General features: G+C 46.8%; 1 protein-coding gene across 21 annotated transcripts in view; it reads left to right on the forward strand.

Moving 5' to 3' along the window:
* Positions 1–18,457, forward strand: part of SCRIB (scribble planar cell polarity protein) — a 576,647-nt gene that overhangs the window by 178,412 nt on the left and 379,778 nt on the right. For all 21 annotated transcript variants that reach the window (XM_078686589.1, XM_078686596.1, XM_078686598.1 and 18 more), the window contains exon 2: positions 6,377–6,494. In XM_078686589.1, coding sequence (XP_078542715.1) covers positions 6,377–6,494 — 118 coding nt within the window. The remainder of the gene's footprint in view (positions 1–6,376; positions 6,495–18,457) is intronic.

An 18,457-nucleotide genomic window follows, 5' to 3' on the forward strand; every position in this document is an offset into this window, starting at 1 on the left:
CCTCACTCACCCTCACTCACCCTCACCCACCCTCACTCACCATCACTCACCCTCACCCTCACTCACCCTCAACGCCTCACCCTCACTCACTCTCAACCCCTCACCCTCACTCACCCTCAACACTTCACCCTCACCCTCACTCACCCTCAACACTTCACCCTCACCCTCACTCACCCTCAACCGTTCACCCTCAACCCCTCACTCACCCTCACTCACCCTCACTTACCCTCACCCCCTCTGCCTCACCATCACTCACCCTCACTTACCCTCAACCTCTCAGCCTCACCCTCACTCACCCTCAACCCCTCACCCTCACTCACCCTCACCCACACTCACACTCAACCCCTCACACTCACTAACCCTCACCCTCAACTCCTCACCCTCACTCACCCTCAACACCTCACCCTCACTCACCCTCACCCTCCCTCAACACCTCACACTCAATCACCCTCACCCTCACTCACACACAACTCCTCACCCTCACTCACCCTCTCACCCTCAACCCCTCACCCACCCTCAACCCCTCTCCCTCACTCACCCTCCCTCACACTCACTCACCCTCAATCACCCTCAATCACCCTCACCCTCACTTACCCTCACTCACCCTCACCCTCAATCACCCTCAATCACCCTCACCCACCCTCACTCACCCTCACTCACCCTCACTCACCCTCACTCACCCTCACTCACCCTCACTCACCCTCATTCACACTCACTCACCCTCACTCACCCTCACTCACCCTCAAGCCCTCACCCTCACACACCCTCACTCACTCTCACTCACCCTCACTCACCCTCAACACCTCACCCTCAATCACCCTCACCCTCACTCACACTCAACCCCTCACCCTCACTCAGCCTCAAACCCTTACCCTCAATCACCCTCACCCTCACTCAGCCTCAACCCCTCACTCACCCTCAAATCCTCATCCTCAATCACTATCAACCATTCACCCTCACTCACCCTCAACCCCTCACCCTCACTCACCCTCACTCACCCTCACTCACCCTCACTCACCCTCACTCACCCTCACTCACCCTCACTCACCCTCACTCACCCTCACTCACCCTCACTCACCCTCACTCACCCTCACTCACCCTCACTCACCCTCACTCACCCTCACTCACCCTCACTCACCCTCACTCACCCTCACTCACCCTCACTCACCCTCACTCACCCTCACTCACCCTCACTCACCCTCACTCACCCTCACTCACCCTCACTCACCCTCACCCTCACTCACCCTCAACGCCTCACCCTCACTCACTCTCAACCCCTCACCCTCACTCACCCTCAACACTTCACCCTCACCCTCACTCACCCTCAACCGTTCACCCTCAACCCCTCACTCACCCTCACTCACCCTCACTTACCCTCACCCCCTCTGCCTCACCATCACTCACCCTCACTTACCCTCACCCCCTCTGCCTCACCATCACTCACCCTCACTTACCCTCAACCTCTCAGCCTCACCCTCACCCACCCTCAACCCCTCACCCTCACTCACCCTCACCCACACTCACACTCAACCCCTCACACTCACTAACCCTCACCCTCAACTCCTCACCCTCACTCACCCTCAACACCTCACCCTCACCCTCACTCACCCTCACCCTCACTCACCCTCACCCTCCCTCAACACCTCACACTCAATCACCCTCACCCTCACTCACACTCAACTCCTCACCCTTACCCTCACTCACCCTCTCACCCTCAACCCCTCACCCACCCTCAACCCCTCACCCACCCTCAACCCCTCTCCCTCACTCACCCTCCCTCACACTCACTCACCCTCACTCACCCCCACTCAACACCTCACCCTCACTCACCCTAAACCCCTCACCCTCACCCCCTTACCCTCAATCACCCTCACCCCCTTACCCTCAATCACCCTCACCCTCACCAATAACTACAACTTTTCTAATGCTATACTTATTGCATTCCAACCCCACTCATCCACGCAACGCCACTCACCCACGCAACGCCACTCACCCACGCAACGCCACTCACACACGCAACGCCACTCACACACGCAACGCCACTCACACACGCAACGCCACTCACACACGCAACGCCACTCACACACACGCAACGCCACTCACACACACGCAACGCCACTCACACACACGCAACGCCACTCACACACGCAACGCCACTCACACACGCAACGCCACTCACACACGCAACGCCACTCACACACGCAACGCCACTCACACACGCAACGCCACTCACACACGCAACGCCACTCACACACGCAACGCCACTCACACACGCCACTCATCCACGCAACGCCACTCATCCACGCAACGCCACTCATCCACGCAACGCCACTCATCCACGCAACGCCACTCATCCACGCAACGCCACTCTTCCATTTGCAAAAAGAAAAAAGTCTAACTATTCTATTGCGAGACCTATTGCATTTCCAATGCTTGTTTGAATTTCTTGGCTTTGTGCACCGTTTCCGTCGGTTGTATAGGCACTTTTGTTAAAAGCTCTACGTAATGAGATGGTGTTGCACAAAGAATTATCACTCATCATGGCATTCTCTGACTAAAATACCACATTCCCTAGTAGTAAAGCACATGCTCAGGTAGATAATTCTACATGTGCTTGGAAAAAACAGACTGATTAATCCACATAAGTTTAGATGTGCAACACGAAGATGATTCCAACAAGAGCCAGTGCAAGGATCTCTGAATTTCAAGAGTCGTCAAGCTGGCTAGCCCCAAGCAAAGCTCAGGTAGATAATTCTACATGTGCTTGGAAAAAACAGACTGATTAATCCACATAAGTTTAGATGTGCAACACGAAGATGATTCCAACAAGAGCCAGTGCAAGGATCTCTGAATTTCAAGAGTCGTCAAGCTGGCTAGCCCCAAGCAAAGTCTGTCTACGGTCTGGCCTGAGCAACTTGGGCAACCCCAAATATAGAGCGTGCCTCCAAGGATGACACTGCAATGTCACATCTGTAGGGCCTCTGACCAGGCATGTTATGCGGTAGAAACCGTGGACACCCTTGACCTATGATCAAGATACAAATCTATGATCGAGCAGTAGCCCGGGGTCTTCACTTTAACCCAGGACATGTTCAAGCGCATACGGCGGCCAGAAGGTTGTGTCCAAGATCTCGTTGATCGCTCCTACAACCATAAACCTGTTTGTCTCAGTACCTCATTTCAACCAGTTTTCACCCATTACATTTCTGAATACCACCAGCCAGTCTTTGAAGGCCGCATCTGACGCACCTTCATCCCCTCTTAAATCAAAGTGAATCTAGGTCTTCCTGAACGCGGCAACCCAATGATGGGAAAAATCAATTAATAGTATTGTGTATCACCATAGGACAAAGCAGAACCACAAGGATCTCCGTAGCCAAGAAAACAATTGGATCAGAATGCTCTAAATATGCATTCGAATAATTCTGATGATTCGGTGACGTCAGCCTTGGGAAAAACATCTGCAATTTACTTGACTCGAAGCAGAGGAAACACTTTGAGGTTAATCCTGGCCCTATCAAACTCTGTATCTAATAGCCCTTCCCAGCTACACTGGTGAGGCGACTTTGCCGTCCCGTTCATAACAGCACCCATATCGATGCCCCACTCTGGTAAACCTAAACCATCACAAAACCCTATGGACCAAGATACATTTGTATAGTCTGTTTCCAGCTTTTGTGGTCGAGTTGGTGCTTTTTAACACCCACTGACGACAATGTTGATTCCCTCTTAATCTTTCAGTGAAAAAATTTGAATTTTTATGAATGATTTAATTTCCACTTAAATTAAAATCTTTCAAGCTACAAAAAAACTGGTTGTCCCCTTGGTACTAAATGGACTGAAGATGGAAAACATGTTTAACAAAATGGACATAATTCTGCAGACAATGAAATCAATACAATTCTAAGATCTCTGATCACAGAGACCTAATCCCCATTCTTTGAATCCAAATCCACTTGGCCTTGAACGCCCTGTTGTCCTATCCTGCATGGTTTTGGCTCGGCATGTGCACATTTAGCTCACACTGTACCCTACTTAGCTGAAACAGTCTCAGATCTATACTAATCTTATTAACCAGTGAGTTAAGGATGCTGTGCTACCTGTTGGGGCATTATCCACATACTCAGGAAAATTCGGCACTACCTTTCTTTGCAGGCAAGAAGGCAACTTGCTGTTGCCCTCCTGGGCTCCCGCTTGGACTATTGCAATGCGCTGTACGCAGGATTGAACAAAAGCCAGTTGCAGCGCTTGCAGGTAGTCCAGAATGCGGCAGCAAGATTTGTCCTTGATCTACCTCGTCGCTCCTCGGCCACTTTGGCCAGGAAGCAGCTTCATTGGCTTCCGATGGAGGAGCGGATAGTCTTTAAATCCATGTGTATGGATTTAAAAAAGCTTTGGCGAAAAATAGCCCTTCAGGTATTGGATCTATCCTGTCTCATTATAATCCTGGCAGGAACCTCCGCTCCTCAAATCGACTTCTTCTCTGTGTCCCGCGTATTCGGAAAGCCAGATGGGGTGGGAAGGCTTTTTCCCATCTGGCTCCAAAATGGTGGAACGCTCTTCCGCTTGAACTAAGGTCCCTCCCCTCTCTACAGACTTTTAGATCTGCCCTTAAAACACGTCTCTATGTACAAGCGTATTTGTAGTTGTGCCCTGCATTTTTGATCTTTTTTGGTAGGCGCCTTGATACCTTCGGGTTTAGTCTGCGCGGTATAAGTTGCATAATAAATAAATAAATAAATGTGCTGAGCATTACAAACCAAAGATCCTTGTGCCGGCAAAGCGTAGCCCTATTTAACCTCGTTTGTGTGTCTGGTTGGAGTGGGATGCATGTTCATCCCAGATTGAATGTTGGTTGACAAATGCAAACAAATCAATTGATGGACAGAATGCAGAGCAATGTACCCCAGGACAGAGATCTGGGCCTAAATCCATAGATTGTTTGCCCACCATGCCATTCCAGTTTGGACCCAGCCATATGCAAATCAGTCTTGACCCTGCGCCCAATGGGAACAGTCCAGTCCCAACTGCCAGGCCAGGTCCTCCCTGGACTGGAAACAAGCATCCTAGGACGGGTTTCGGACATATGGCCATGTCTGAACTGGGGTGGCAGAGTGGGCTAAAGGATGATGGATTAAATCCAGATCAGTTGACTGGGGGTGAGTGCTTGCAATGTTCAACACTCCGTCCATCATCCCCTTTAGTTTTGCTTTGAATGTTGGTTGACACCACGAGGGATGTGGAAAACATTTTATCACAGCATAGGTTCCAAACTGATTGTTCACTCTCTAGACAAGAAAGAGGGCCATTAAATTATTTTAACAGAAGAGAAGCCATTGTAGCAAGCTGAGAGGTTCAGCACTGTAATTAAAACAGAAACCACAGGAAATGGGTCACTTGGTTTGACCCCCTCTAATGTTTGTGATAATTTGAAGCCATAGGTGGGGATGGCCTCCGTACTGGAGGTGGAACGTAAGCTAAAATCAAGAGTATCCTCTGTGCTGCAGTGACCGGGATGGGGGGCTGTACAGAAGCACAGCTCAAAGGCTCTGGTTTTAAGAATCTAGTACATTTTCCAGTCCAGCAAGATGCAGATAAGCTGTAGTGCCCAGATTTCAGGATTTGCGGCCAGTGGTGGGCATACATTGGTGGAATGGTGTCAGTCAAAACATTACCCATCCCACTGTGTGCGTTTGCGGAGCCTTAGAAAAGAGATCAATAAAAGCATATTGAGCAGGTCCTCTCCAAGGGTCTTTACACACAGTGAGGTGATCTGTGAGTCTGCTGCTACTCTTAATGGGGGGAATTAGCAAGGTGCTTGGTTAGAAAAGGTAGATGTTGAAGGAGAGGCAGAATGACTCGCCATCTGAGGTGTGCTATAAGTCAGAAGGTTTGTCCTGGCCCTTGCGATACCCAGACCAGGAACCAGTCAAGATGCACCTCGGGGCTGAGGGGCCAGACTTCATGGGAAGCTGCCCCCAGGTAGGCATATCTCTCAACTCAAACATATGCTTGTCAATCTTTCAACAAAAAAACTGTACTTAAAACACATCCAAAGCCAAGGATAATTACACGGGTACGTATCTTGAAAGTGAGCAGCAACAATGAAGAAAGATGGCTGTCTGTCTGTCAGAGGTTTATGTTGGATTGAAGTGTTCAACGTTCTTATTCTAAGTTCTATTGTTTTGTTGAAGTTGCTGCTGTGAGTTGGCAATAAAGAGGATCAGCATAATATTGGCCTCTGTGCCTTAGCATATAACCGGGATTCAGTAATGATAGCCCTTTCATTTGTTTCTTTTTGTGCAGTCTGTCTTTTTAAGAGTAGAAGGAGATGCAGCGTGGTCTCTTCTAACCCATCCTCTCCCTTCTTCCTCAGCCATTCTTCCGGTTGCTGAACCTACGAAAGCTGGGCCTGAGCGACAATGAGATCCAGAGACTGCCTCCGGAGGTGGCCAATTTCATGCAGCTGGTGGAGCTCGACATCTCACGAAATGGTAAGGAGTTGAAGGCCTTCTGGTGCTCATGTGGATTAATAGAAGCTTGTAAAATGACAACTTTAGATGTTCTTAAATCAATTTTCACTCCTTAAACCAAGCCTTTTAGAAGAGGTGTCACAAATAAAATGTGTGAAGATACTCGCAGGTCAGAGGCACAGTACTGTGGCCAAGAGTTCTTAAGGCCTCACCCTAGACAGGGAAGCCTCCTCTCTGGATTTACATACGTTTTGAAGAAGACTGACTCTAAGCTTTCTTTCTCTAAGATTCTGGCTACATCTGTGATTTCAAACTTGTGCAGACACCTTAAAGCTTTTAGTCTTTTTTCAATGCTTTGTCCTTAAAATGAAAGCTCAATCTAAAGCTTGATTTTCAGCAAGCTGAGCATTGTTTCTGAAGTTTTTCATCAGCACTCATACCAACATTAAGGTTTTCTTGGCCCTGAAAGAATATGTATGTACTCAAATCAGGTAGGACCCCCTCATAACCATAGCATGCAGAACATAGCCCAGTTTTACACTGACTCTTAAAATAAGTTTAGTGGCACGCAGGCTACTCCAGAAAGTTGGGGTTTATGCCTCCTCGTTCTCTCTTGTAACTGGAAATAAAGAGCAAACCCTGGTTGGCAGAGCGCAATGCTCGACCTGGAGAATGTCCAGTCCATTGGTTTCTGAAAAAAATGGAGGCCCTTTACCATAAAAGGGCTAGTGTTCAAAACAAAATACTTGGAAAAAGATGTCGGTGAAGAAAGGAGCCAGGGGAGTTCATACACAATTGAAGTCGACTCATCTCATTTTGGTGCGTACAAGCCCAGCTCCAGAGTTCTGTAACATCTGTTGACATAAAAGGGCACCATAAAGCTTAAGTTATGTTAATTTGCCTTTTTTATCACTAACTTGTAATGGCTACATCTATTGATTTTGATAGTTTGTAAAATGCTCGTTTGCCCAAGGATGTCTTGGCGCTAGCGTCCATTGTGATGTAAGTAAAAACAAGCCTGTCTTGTTGACAAATAAGATGTGCCAGAGGGTAGGGGCCTGTAAAAGAGCCAGGTTTTAAGTTGCTTTCTGAACTGCAGGAGAGTTGGTTGTACTTTAAGATGCAAAATATTCCGTAATTTTATGGTGGCAACAGAAAGACTTCTTCCTCCCCACAATGATTTCCTGATTTTTAGGCATTACCATCGATTTAGTGGAGACCGAGCGAAGGGCTCTTCTGGAGATATACCATCAGAATTTCTTTCTACGATAGTGTGGGCTTGAATTGTGAAGGGCTTTGTGTGCCCAGCAGGCTACTCTTTTTCGGACTTAAAGTCAATATAGGATCTCAATAGTTTGGGAGACTGATGTATGTTTTGAAATCTTCACAAGAAGGCAAGCTGCCACATTTTGTAGAATTTGCAATTTATTCATCTGCCTTTTTTTGTATGCCCAATTAAAGTGCATTACAGTAGCCAATCTTTGAGAGAACTAAGTTGTGAATACTGTTTTCTGTAAATCAAAAGGGATGAACAGGAGGATCTTTTTCAGTGTTCTTAGAAGATAAAAGCAGGATGATGTAATTGGATTAATCTGTTCTGATAACCTGATATTACTATCAAAAATCACCCCCAGATTTCTGACCTTAGTGACTGGAAGGGGAAATGGCCTGGCTTCTGAGGACACCATGTAGGATTCCAAAAAGTTTTTTCCTTTACAAAAATAAGGGACTGTCTTCTCAGAGTTTAGCTTGAGACAATTGTCTCCCATCCAGCCTACCAAAACCCATACACTTGCTGAAGCATTTGGCATTTTCTGTGGGATCTCCTGAGATCGAAACTACAATTTGCGTATCATCTGCATAAGAGATAGAAAAGCCAAAGGCTCTAATAAATTTGGCCAGTGGTGCCACATACATATTAAAAAGGGTAGGGCTCAGAGAAGATCCCTGACGAACACTGCATGGTAAAGTGAAATATACAGATGTGAAGTCTCCAAAAGCTGCAGTTCCTTTTCTATTTGAGAGAAAAGCTCTCAGACGCTCAAAAGCCGTCCATCTGACACCTACGCTTTCAAGCCATTCGATGAACTGTGAGTGGGAGACGGTATAGAATGCAGCAGAACGATCCAGCAAGATGAATGCAGTTTTCCCTCGGCTGTCCATAATCATTCTAATTTCTACAGGGGCTGTAACCAGTGCTGACTTTGTACTGTGGTTTTTCCTAAAACCATACTGTGCTTCATCTAAAATCTCATTCTCGTCTATGAAGGATGAGCGTTCAAAGTTGAGGTGTTTTTCCAATATCTTTGCTTTAAAGGGAAGCCGGGAAATTAATCTGTAATTGTTAACCACACTGGGGTGAAGTGAGGGCTTTTTCAACAGGGGAAGAATGGAGGCTTTCTTCCAATCAGTCTGGAAGATTGTAGCTTGGATGGTCGCATTTCAAAGTTTAGTCAGATGAAACGAGATTGTGCCGGTTACTGACTGCAGAATTATTGGTGGACAGGCATCTGAAGGGGAACCTGATTTAATGAAATCGATAAGCATCTTACTTTTCTCATCATTCAGCAGCGGGAATTCATGAAGTGTAGCATGAGAATTTTGTGAGTCATCCAAACTATTTCCCATCACTATTGTGTTCTGGTTTGGGTGAAATTTACAGTATATTTCCTGTACCCTTCTTGAAAGAAAGTTACTATTCTGTTGCACATAGTTTGGTTGGACTACTTTGGAGTATCATGACTGGAATGTGTTTTAACTGTTTTGAAAAGCTCTTTAGATGAGTTTTTGGCCGGATACATTTTTCCTGTGAAGTATTTTGATTTATTATTTATAATCTGGCTCTTGTGTTCTAAGATGTATTTTTGTATTTTGGTTCTTTCTGCTCCACAGTTTTCTCTCCTCACACATTCTTGAAGCCTACATTTTTTTAAAGATTTAAAGTTCAACTGAGAACCAGTGGGCACAAGGTTTATTTCTGAGTTTTGTAAAAGTTTTTACTGGGTCTGTTAGAGAGACTGTTGCGTTGCCCTTGTAACCAGGGGAGGCTACTTTAAGGTCCTTTGCTAGGACAGGCTGAGAATCAGCCAGAGTATCATTGAATTTAGCAGTATTTATTTTTCCAGGCTCTTGCTTTAAAAAGTTGCAGGGAACAATAATTATTACTTTAGTTGAAGTTTTTGGCTTGAAAACTATGACTTTGTGATCAGTCCAGGTAAGTGTATAACTAATTTAACCTTTAGCTTCTTGTTCGATAAAATGTATTGCCCACTGTATGAGTACCTTGATTTACCAATTGATCGATGTCAAAACAATGTAAATTGTCAATTCAATGCTCAGTTTCTTATTTATTTAGAACCTTCAGATGAATATATCTAAATCAACAGCCAAATTAATAGATCCTCCAGATGAATAGTCTATACCACAAAAGTACATTAGTCAGCGAAAGCGAGTGCTAATCCTATGTCCTTACTCTCCTATCGTCAAGCTGAAGGTATTGATTACACCGAAACCGTGTTTATTGCTGTTAAAGTATTGTTCATCAGATCAATCCAGGCCTTGACAAATGTGACAATGAAAGGTTTGCAGCTCTAAAGATATGTTTTTGTCTCATCACTGTAGTCTTACCCAGAAAATTTGTCAAAGAAGAATATTTTGTTTCCATGAGGGATTAGATTAGAGAAGTCAGAGGCAAATCAGTCCTATCACTAGAAAATGGTTAGCAGGTCTCACAGCTTCAGCCACTGCCGTCTTGTCATTCTCTACTTCCTTGTTATGAATGGTGTCCGAAAAACTACAGTGTGTGTTTCATCTGAAAGAGACTGTAGCTATAGATTCCCTGCCTTAGAATTACCCCTAAAAACACACACAAGATGATGGACGGAATGTTGCACAATGGCAAAACATTCACCCCCAGTCACAGATCTGGGTTTAATCCATCGTTATTTTGCTCACCAAGTCACCCCAGTTCAGACATGGCCATATGCAAATCAGTGTTGACCCTGTGCCTCATGGGAACAGTCCAGCCCGAACTGCCAAGCCATGTCTTCCCTGGACCAAAGAGGAGGAGAGACTCCACTGTCTGGACCCAAAACATGTGCTGCCTTTCTACCTTGACCGCACTAAAGACTTCCGGGTGGATGATCAATTCTTCGTGGGTTATGTGGGTGCCAAGAAAGGTCGGGCAGTGCACAAACATACCATCTCTCAATGGGTTATCTTATTCATTAAGATCAGCTATTCTTTGCCAAAAAAGTAACCTTCAGTAGCGCTACGCGCCCACTCCATCAGGGCGACGGCAGCCACTACTGCCTTGGGACGTGGTGTTCCGTTGGATGACATCTACCAGGCGGCCACATGGGCATCCTTGCACACATTCACAGAGCATTACTGCCTGGACAGCCAAGTCCAGAGAGATGGTTTTTTCGGCAGTTCTGCTCGCCAGGACTTCCTGGTGCGAACTTAGTGTGCAGAGCCACCTCCGGGGTTGGTATTGCTTGGGTATCTATTCTATGTCTTTTAGGTGAACAAGTTACTTGCCTTCGGAAACGATGTTTCTGTAAGAGACATGTCATTATAGATTCCTTCCCGCCCCACCCAGCCTCCCTGTTCTGCTAACTGACTTCTAGGGATAGGGACTCCCTTTGGGTTTAATCCATCGTTATTTTGCTCCCCAAGCCACCCCAGTTCAGACATGGCCATATGCAAATCAGTCTTGACCCTGTTGCTCATGGGAACAGTCCAGCCCGAACTGCCAAGCCATGTTTTCCCTGGACCGGTATCAAGCATCCTAGGACCGGTTTCTGGCTATCAGCCGTCTTCAGCCAGGATAGCTTGACTCCAGTGGTGTGGGATACAGTCGTAAAGTGCTGCCACATTGCTCCGAGGAGGCCCGGGTCGTGCTCACTCACGCTGTTGCTGAGGGTCGAGACGCAGCTAAGTTCACCTTCCAGTGTGGGCTAGATAGCTCCGACTCACTGGGTAGGGCGGTTTCCCCGTCGGTAGCAGTCGCTACGCCTGGCTGAGAACGTCTGGTTTCTCTGGGGATGTCCAATCCACACCTTTGGACATGCCCTTTGATGGCAGTCACCTGTTTGGTGACAAGGCGGACAACGTGCTCAAGCGCTTTAAGGACTCTAGCGCCACAGCCAGTTCCTTGGGTCACGCAGCAACTTCTCGTCCCATGCAGTCTGCCTTTCGCGGCTTCGGAAGGGGTGCCCCACAATATTCCACCCAGAGCCACAGGGCTGCGCAGGCTACCCAGCCGATGCATGACCGGGGACGTGGGACCCAGCGGGCGGACATGTCCACCAATGTTCCCCCTGCAGCAGACTCCAAACCTTCCTAGTCAGTCTTTTCAGTGCCACCAGTTGCCAGTGGGCGGCAGGATCCGCCATCACATCCTCCACTGATACAACATCACGTCAGACAGGTGGATTTTGCAGATAGACCAAAGGGGCTCCTCCCTCCCTTCAAGACTACCCGTCTTCGCAAGGAAGTTACGGCTCTCTTGGCCAAGGGAGCTATCGAACGAGTCCCTGTTCCAGAAGTAGGTTGTGGTTGTTACTCTCACTACTTTCTGGTACCCAAGAAGCACAAAGGCCTGAGTCCTATCATAGATCTCAGGGACATCATCCGTTTCCTCCGGAAGAAGAAGTTCAAAATGCTGACCTTGGCTCAGGTCCTGTGTGCCCTTGACCCTGGAGACTGGATGGTAGCATTGGACTTGCAGGACGATTATTTTCACATCCCTGTCTTGCCTGCCCATCGGCGTTACCTAAGGTTCACAGTGGGCCACAAGCATTTTCAGTTAACTGTGCTCCCCTTTGGCCTTACCGACACCCCTTGGGTGTTCACGAAAGTGATGGCGGTGGTCGCAGCTCATCTACGCAGATCAGGGGTTCCAGTCTTCCCCTATCTCGATGACTGGCTGTTGAAGGCGGGCTCGGCCCAGGCAGTTGTCTACAACTTCCAGGCTATGGCAGACCTCCTGCGTTCGCTGGGGTTCACTATCAACGTGCCGAAGTCCCACCTGATTAACTCTCAGAAGCCCCTTTTCATCGGAGCAGTTCTGGACACAGCGCAGTTTTGAGCTTATCCTCCAGAGCAGGGATAGTCTGGTTATGGTGAGAATGACACTGAGGCTGGTGGGCCTCATGGCCTCCTGCATCCTGCTGGTAGATCATGTCAGATGGAATATGCGGGCTCTGCAGTTGGACCTGAAGTTCCAGTGGGCGTAGCATCAGGGCTATCTTTCTGATGTCATCCAGATCTCGGAGGGGACTGCGAGTCAGTTGCAGTGGTGGCTCACAAACCAAGATTGGGTCAGCAGCAGATTCCTCTCCCTTCCCCAACCAGAGTTCACAGTGGTGACACATGCATCACTCCTTGGATGGGGCGGCCACATGGGAGAGGCGGAGATCAGAGGTCTCCAGCGGAGTCCGGGCTCCACATCAAACGTCTGGAGCTTCAGGCGATCTGTCTTCCACTGAAGGCATTCCTTCTTTCTGTCAAAGGAAGAGTAGTGCAGGTGTTCACGGACAACTTCACTGCCATGTGGTACTGCAACAAATAGGGCGGGGCGGGGTCATGGACCCTATGTCAAGAAGCTCTTCTCCTTTGGACATGGCTGGAACATCAGGGCATATCCCTGGTGGTTCAACACCTGGCGGGTTCCCTGAACGGTACGATCTTCGCCACCGTTGCATGATGGATCACGAATGGCGTCTACACTCTAAGGTTGTGCAAGGTCTCTTTCAGCAGTGGGGAGAGCCATGTTTAGATCTATTCGCCACCGAAGAGAATGCGCAATGTCAGCAGTTCTGCGCATTGGAGTTTCCAAGTCGGCACTCGCTCAGCGACTCCTTTCATTGCGAGTGGAATTGCGGCCTCCTCTACACCTTTCCACCTGTACCACTTCTACCAAGATTGCTGATGAAGATCAAGCGTGACCGGGCCCAAGTTATTCTTGTGGCTCCGGACTGGGTGCGAAGAGTCTGGTACCACGAGATCTTGAGAATGGCCATTCCTCTTCGGTAGGATCATCTGTTGCAGCAGCAGCGGGGCGGTTCTCCACCCGAACCTGTCCAGCCTCCACCTCCTGGCATGGAGATTGAGTGGCGACAGTTGACCGCTTTCGACCTTCCTCCTGAAGTCTGCAACGTCATCTTGGCAGCCAGGCGTCCCTCCACTAACACGGTATACGCCTGTAGATGGAACAAATTTGTGGCATGGTGCACAGCAAAGGCTGTGGATTCCCTTTCTGCCCCTCTGAGGTTCTCCTCTTCATTCTTTCTTTGGTGCGGCAGGGCTCTGCTCTGGGCACCCTTAAAGGCTACCTTTCGGCCATTTCGGCCTTTTGCCTTCCTGATCCGTGTTCTCTTTTCAATATCAATATATAACAGATTTCTGAAGGGCATTACTCCTCTCTTTTCTCCTTCGTAATGCCCCAGTGGCACTTGAATATTGTCCTCACTTATCTTATGTGCGCTCCCTTTGAGCCACTACATACTTGTCCTCTTCGTCTCCTTACTTTGAAAACTGCTTTCCTGCTTACCATCCCATCTGCTCACAGGGTGAGTTAGCTTCAGGCTCTTTCTTCCAAAGCTCCCTTTCTCGCTGTTCATCCAAACAAAATGGTCCTTCGTACTAGGCCTTCTTTTCTGCCCAAAGTGGTTACCTCCTTCCACATAGGCCAGACCATCACATTGCCCACCTTCTTCCCGCCACCGCACCCTTCCAAAGAGGAAGAGAGACTCCACTGTCTGGACCCAAAACGTGTGCTGTCTTTCTACCTTGACCGCACTAAAGACTTCCGGGTGGATGATCAATTCTTCGTGGGTTATGTGGGCGCCAAGAAAGGTCGGGCAGTGCACAAACATACCATCTCTCAATGGGTTATCTTATTCATTAAGATCAGCTATTCTTTTCCAAAAAAGTAACCTTCAGTAGCGCTACCCGCCCACTCCATCAGGGCGACGGCAGCCACTACTGCCTTGGGACGTGGTGTTCCGTTGGATGACATCTGCCAGGCGGCCACATGGGCATCCTTGCACACATTCACAGAGCATTACTGCCTGGACAGTCCAGTCCAGAGAGATGGGTTTTTTCGGCAGTTCTGTTCGCCAGGACTTCCTGGTGCGAGCTTAGTGTGTAGACCCACCTCCGGGGTTGGTATTGCTGGGGTATCTATTCTATGTCTTTTAGGTGAACAAGTTACTTACCTTCGGAAACGATGTATCTGTAAGAGACATATGTCATTATAGATTACTTCCCGCCCCACCCAGCCTCCCTGTTCTGCTAACTGACTTCTAGGGATAGGGACTCCCTTTCAGGACCCTAGTTGTGTGCACCAGCATGTCTCTGCGCTTCTGGCGTGGAAAGTCATGTTAGAACTGTTGTCAGAATGCATGGACGGCGTCTAAGTTGACAGTGCGTCGTCATGCCGGCGACGCCGATGACGAACGGGGAGTCGACCGACGCCACCTACCGACGCGAAAGGGTACTGCTATGACAAAAAAGTTCTCCGGATCCAGTCTGACGCCTTGGGGAAAATCTAAGGTAAGGAATCCATAACTACATAGGTCTCTTACAGATACATTGTTAGCGAAGGTAAGTAACTTATTCATTTAGTTGCATGCAGAAATGCCACAGAGTGGGGGATCTCTGGCACTGTCCCTCCACCTTTCAACTACTTTAAATCTCGGCTCCTCCCCTTCAGCCTCCTCAGTTGTCTTGTTATCTATGATAGTGCTCCCCTTCGCCTGTTTAACCTTTACCTGGCCTCCCACAGACTGACATCCACTCTTGTGAATTTTGTTAATCCACTTTTCTGGTTTCAGAAAAAGCTCCATGAAATAATTGTCAAAATAGCATAATTTCACTCTTATTGTGACACTTGTATTGAAGTAAAAAAAAAAGATATAAACTGTACTTCTGAGCGTAAAATTATTAATTTTCAGAAATCATGGCTAAAAAAATTGCTGACAAACATTTTCAGGCGTTTCCTCTGCATCAGTGAGATGATTTCCAGAACTCCGCTAACTGTTAACCATCTCTCTCTTTCCTTCATTGATTGTTGATTGTGGAATCATTTTTTGTGATAGTGACACAAAATGGAGTTATTTAGATATGGCATTTTTACTTTAAAAATGACATGTACATTTTTAAATGTTCTAGAAAATGAAATCCTATGCGACGGATTTGTATTTTTTTTAAAGGTTTTTAAAAATTTTATTAATGTATGAATGTTCTAAATTAAATGGGAGTCCTAAGACTGAGTATTTCGTGTGAAATTTAAAGCTCAAAGAGTTGATAGACATTTACATATTTATCAGCATTCTTCCTTTCAACACTTAAATCAAAGCTGCCCTTTTCACTAAATCCTGAAAGCTGCCTCTCCCACCAAATCCTGAAAGCTGCCTGTGTACATTTTTGGTGTTATTGAATATATTGTTACTCCTGATAAGGCCTGCGAAGTTCTAATTTCCTTTTTTGTAGAAATACTTTACTCTATATTTGAACAATTCACATTCGAATGTCCGCTATTAATTCACATGTGGTTGTTCCCAACAGGTTGTACGAACTCTGACAATTGGATACTTCCTCATAGGATTCTACTGCCCTCCCTTAGTCACATTGTTTTTTAACTGGCAGTATGTCACACTGCCCTCCTCATTAAAACTCTAGTTCTTGGGAGGATAACGTCTTGCATTGATTCTCTGATACTGTCCGATGCATCATGCAATTCAAGCCTCAGCTGGTATCCCCTATGGCTCATCTCTGGATTTCTGCGCTTCAGAGTTCTCCTGACTGCCTCCCTTCTCTCAGAAAGTGACCTCGATTGATGGACAGGTCTGACATCTCTTTCTGACTGGATCAACAACAGCTGGATCTAAAGTTGACTTTCTCTGCTCTGTTTCAGGAAAACCCCAACAAGTACATGTTTCTGCTCAGTCCAGACACTTTCTGAGATGCCTTGAGTGCCTTGTTGTTACCGGGGTCGTTAAGATGGAGTTTTGAGTGGTGTGTTTGTGGAATAGGTGGCAGGCACAGGCCTTTTACATTTAGAAGCAAGCAGAGCGGTCGCTTTCCGAAACTATGTGGTTGACAGTAGAAATGTGGGAGTGGAAGATCATCCTTGGTCGTTCTTACTCATACCGATTTATAAGGCACGACCATCAGGGTGTGCTGTGTCAACATGTCTCTTCACTTCCACATTTACCAGAGAAATCAGGGGGGGGGTACATTAATTCCTTTCTGCTTATCCCACTAATTCTAAAATGCCTTCAGAAAATGGGGGCCTCAAATGCAAAAACAAGTTGATGGATCGAATGCTTAAATTAATCTCAGCCACTGGCAATCGCTCTGGGCGCATCCCAATCCATTGCTTTCCACCCTCAAGTCCTGACCCTGCTTCTTATGGAAAAAGTTCAGCCCGAACTGCCAGGCCAGGTCCTCCCTGGACCATAACACAAGCAAGCTAGGACCAGTTTCATCTTAAGGCTTTTCAGCCAGGTATAGCTTGGTTCCAATGATACAGAGAGCCCGGGAACTCCGTCTGGGCATACCCGGCGCACTTAGGGCTTGAAATGCAAAAACATCAAATTGATTGTTGGACTGCTTGAACCCTCTTCAGATAAATATGTAGACCTGCTATGTTGGCAAGCCTGCATACATTTGACACTCCTTAAATTTCTGTGTACTCTGTGCTTTCTTCCCCTTCTCCATAGTCTCTCTTCTTTATGCTGTTGAGTCTACCTTGAGAAAGAATGGGTGGACACCCTTTTATATTTTGTTTTTACATAGTGTTGTTTTAAGTTCACAAAAGGATTCTAGAGCACTTGACATAAAGGTGAAACAAGCTAATAAACTAACGAGCATGGTATACATGATTTAACAGGGCAAAATGTACTAAAATAATCAGCAGGAAGCCATTAAAGAGGCATAAGTTACCTGATGGCCCATGGGCTCTTCCAAAACCCTTCTACCGAATGCTCAGCCATCTGCCATTGGTGTAGGGATTACCTTTCCATGGCCCTGGGTGGCCAAAGCTATTTTGAACAGCTGTAGCTTCATTTTCCCTCCAGGTAATGAGCTGGCACCAGTTGCCGTCAGTGGTCCTTAGTTTATCATCCTCTTCTGAGAACAAAGCACGTCTGGCCTTGGTAGGATCAGTGACTGCAGAATCCATAAAGATCTCTGCAGCAGTCAAGCTATCTTATTTTATTTATTTATTTTAAAGTTTTATAGAGCTTACTAAGGCATTACACAGATTTACGTTTTATCTTTCTCACACTGTGAATGTCCCTTGTTTTTCATTTTCTTCAAATTCTGCTTCAGTGGGACAATATGGACCTTTGATAAATAATTTGGAACGGAAGACATTGTATGATACCCTGTTCTATTGTGTGATCCTTGACTCTTTAAAGATCACTGTGTTAAGTTATGATCATTTATTCTGGAAAATGTTCCTATGTACCTTTTCACCCCCTCCCTCCTTGCACATACCCCTTTGACTCCTTGCCTACCATATGACCCCTATTTATTGCTATCATTTTGTCAACCGATCTTTCTGTTTTACTCTTTGAACCTGTAAAGCGCTCCGATACCCTCACGGGTCAAGTTCGCGCTCTATAAAACTTTAAAATAAATAAATAAAGGCAGGGAGTAGATTGCTAAATTGACTTTAAGTGAGTTAGAGTCCAGGGGTCCAGTGGTCATGTGTAGATTGGGCACCTCTTTGGCGTTTGGGAATGTACTTGGAGACTGCAATCCACAAGCAGTAATCCCACAAAGGCACTTCATGGTTAGGTTTGGAGCAGACACACCTGTGGCAGCAGTTGAGAAAAAAAAATCAACACCAGCAATGTGTATGTAAACTAAAGCTGTATAATCAGTTTATTCATCTTACTTTGTTCATGGCTGGCTGGAGCGAGGCAGTGGACTGGAATGTGGCTCGGTTCAATTGCCATTGCCTTAGATAC

Source organism: Lissotriton helveticus, chromosome 4_1 (assembly GCF_964261635.1).
Source record: "Lissotriton helveticus chromosome 4_1, aLisHel1.1, whole genome shotgun sequence".
Lineage (NCBI taxonomy): Eukaryota > Metazoa > Chordata > Amphibia > Caudata > Salamandridae > Lissotriton > Lissotriton helveticus.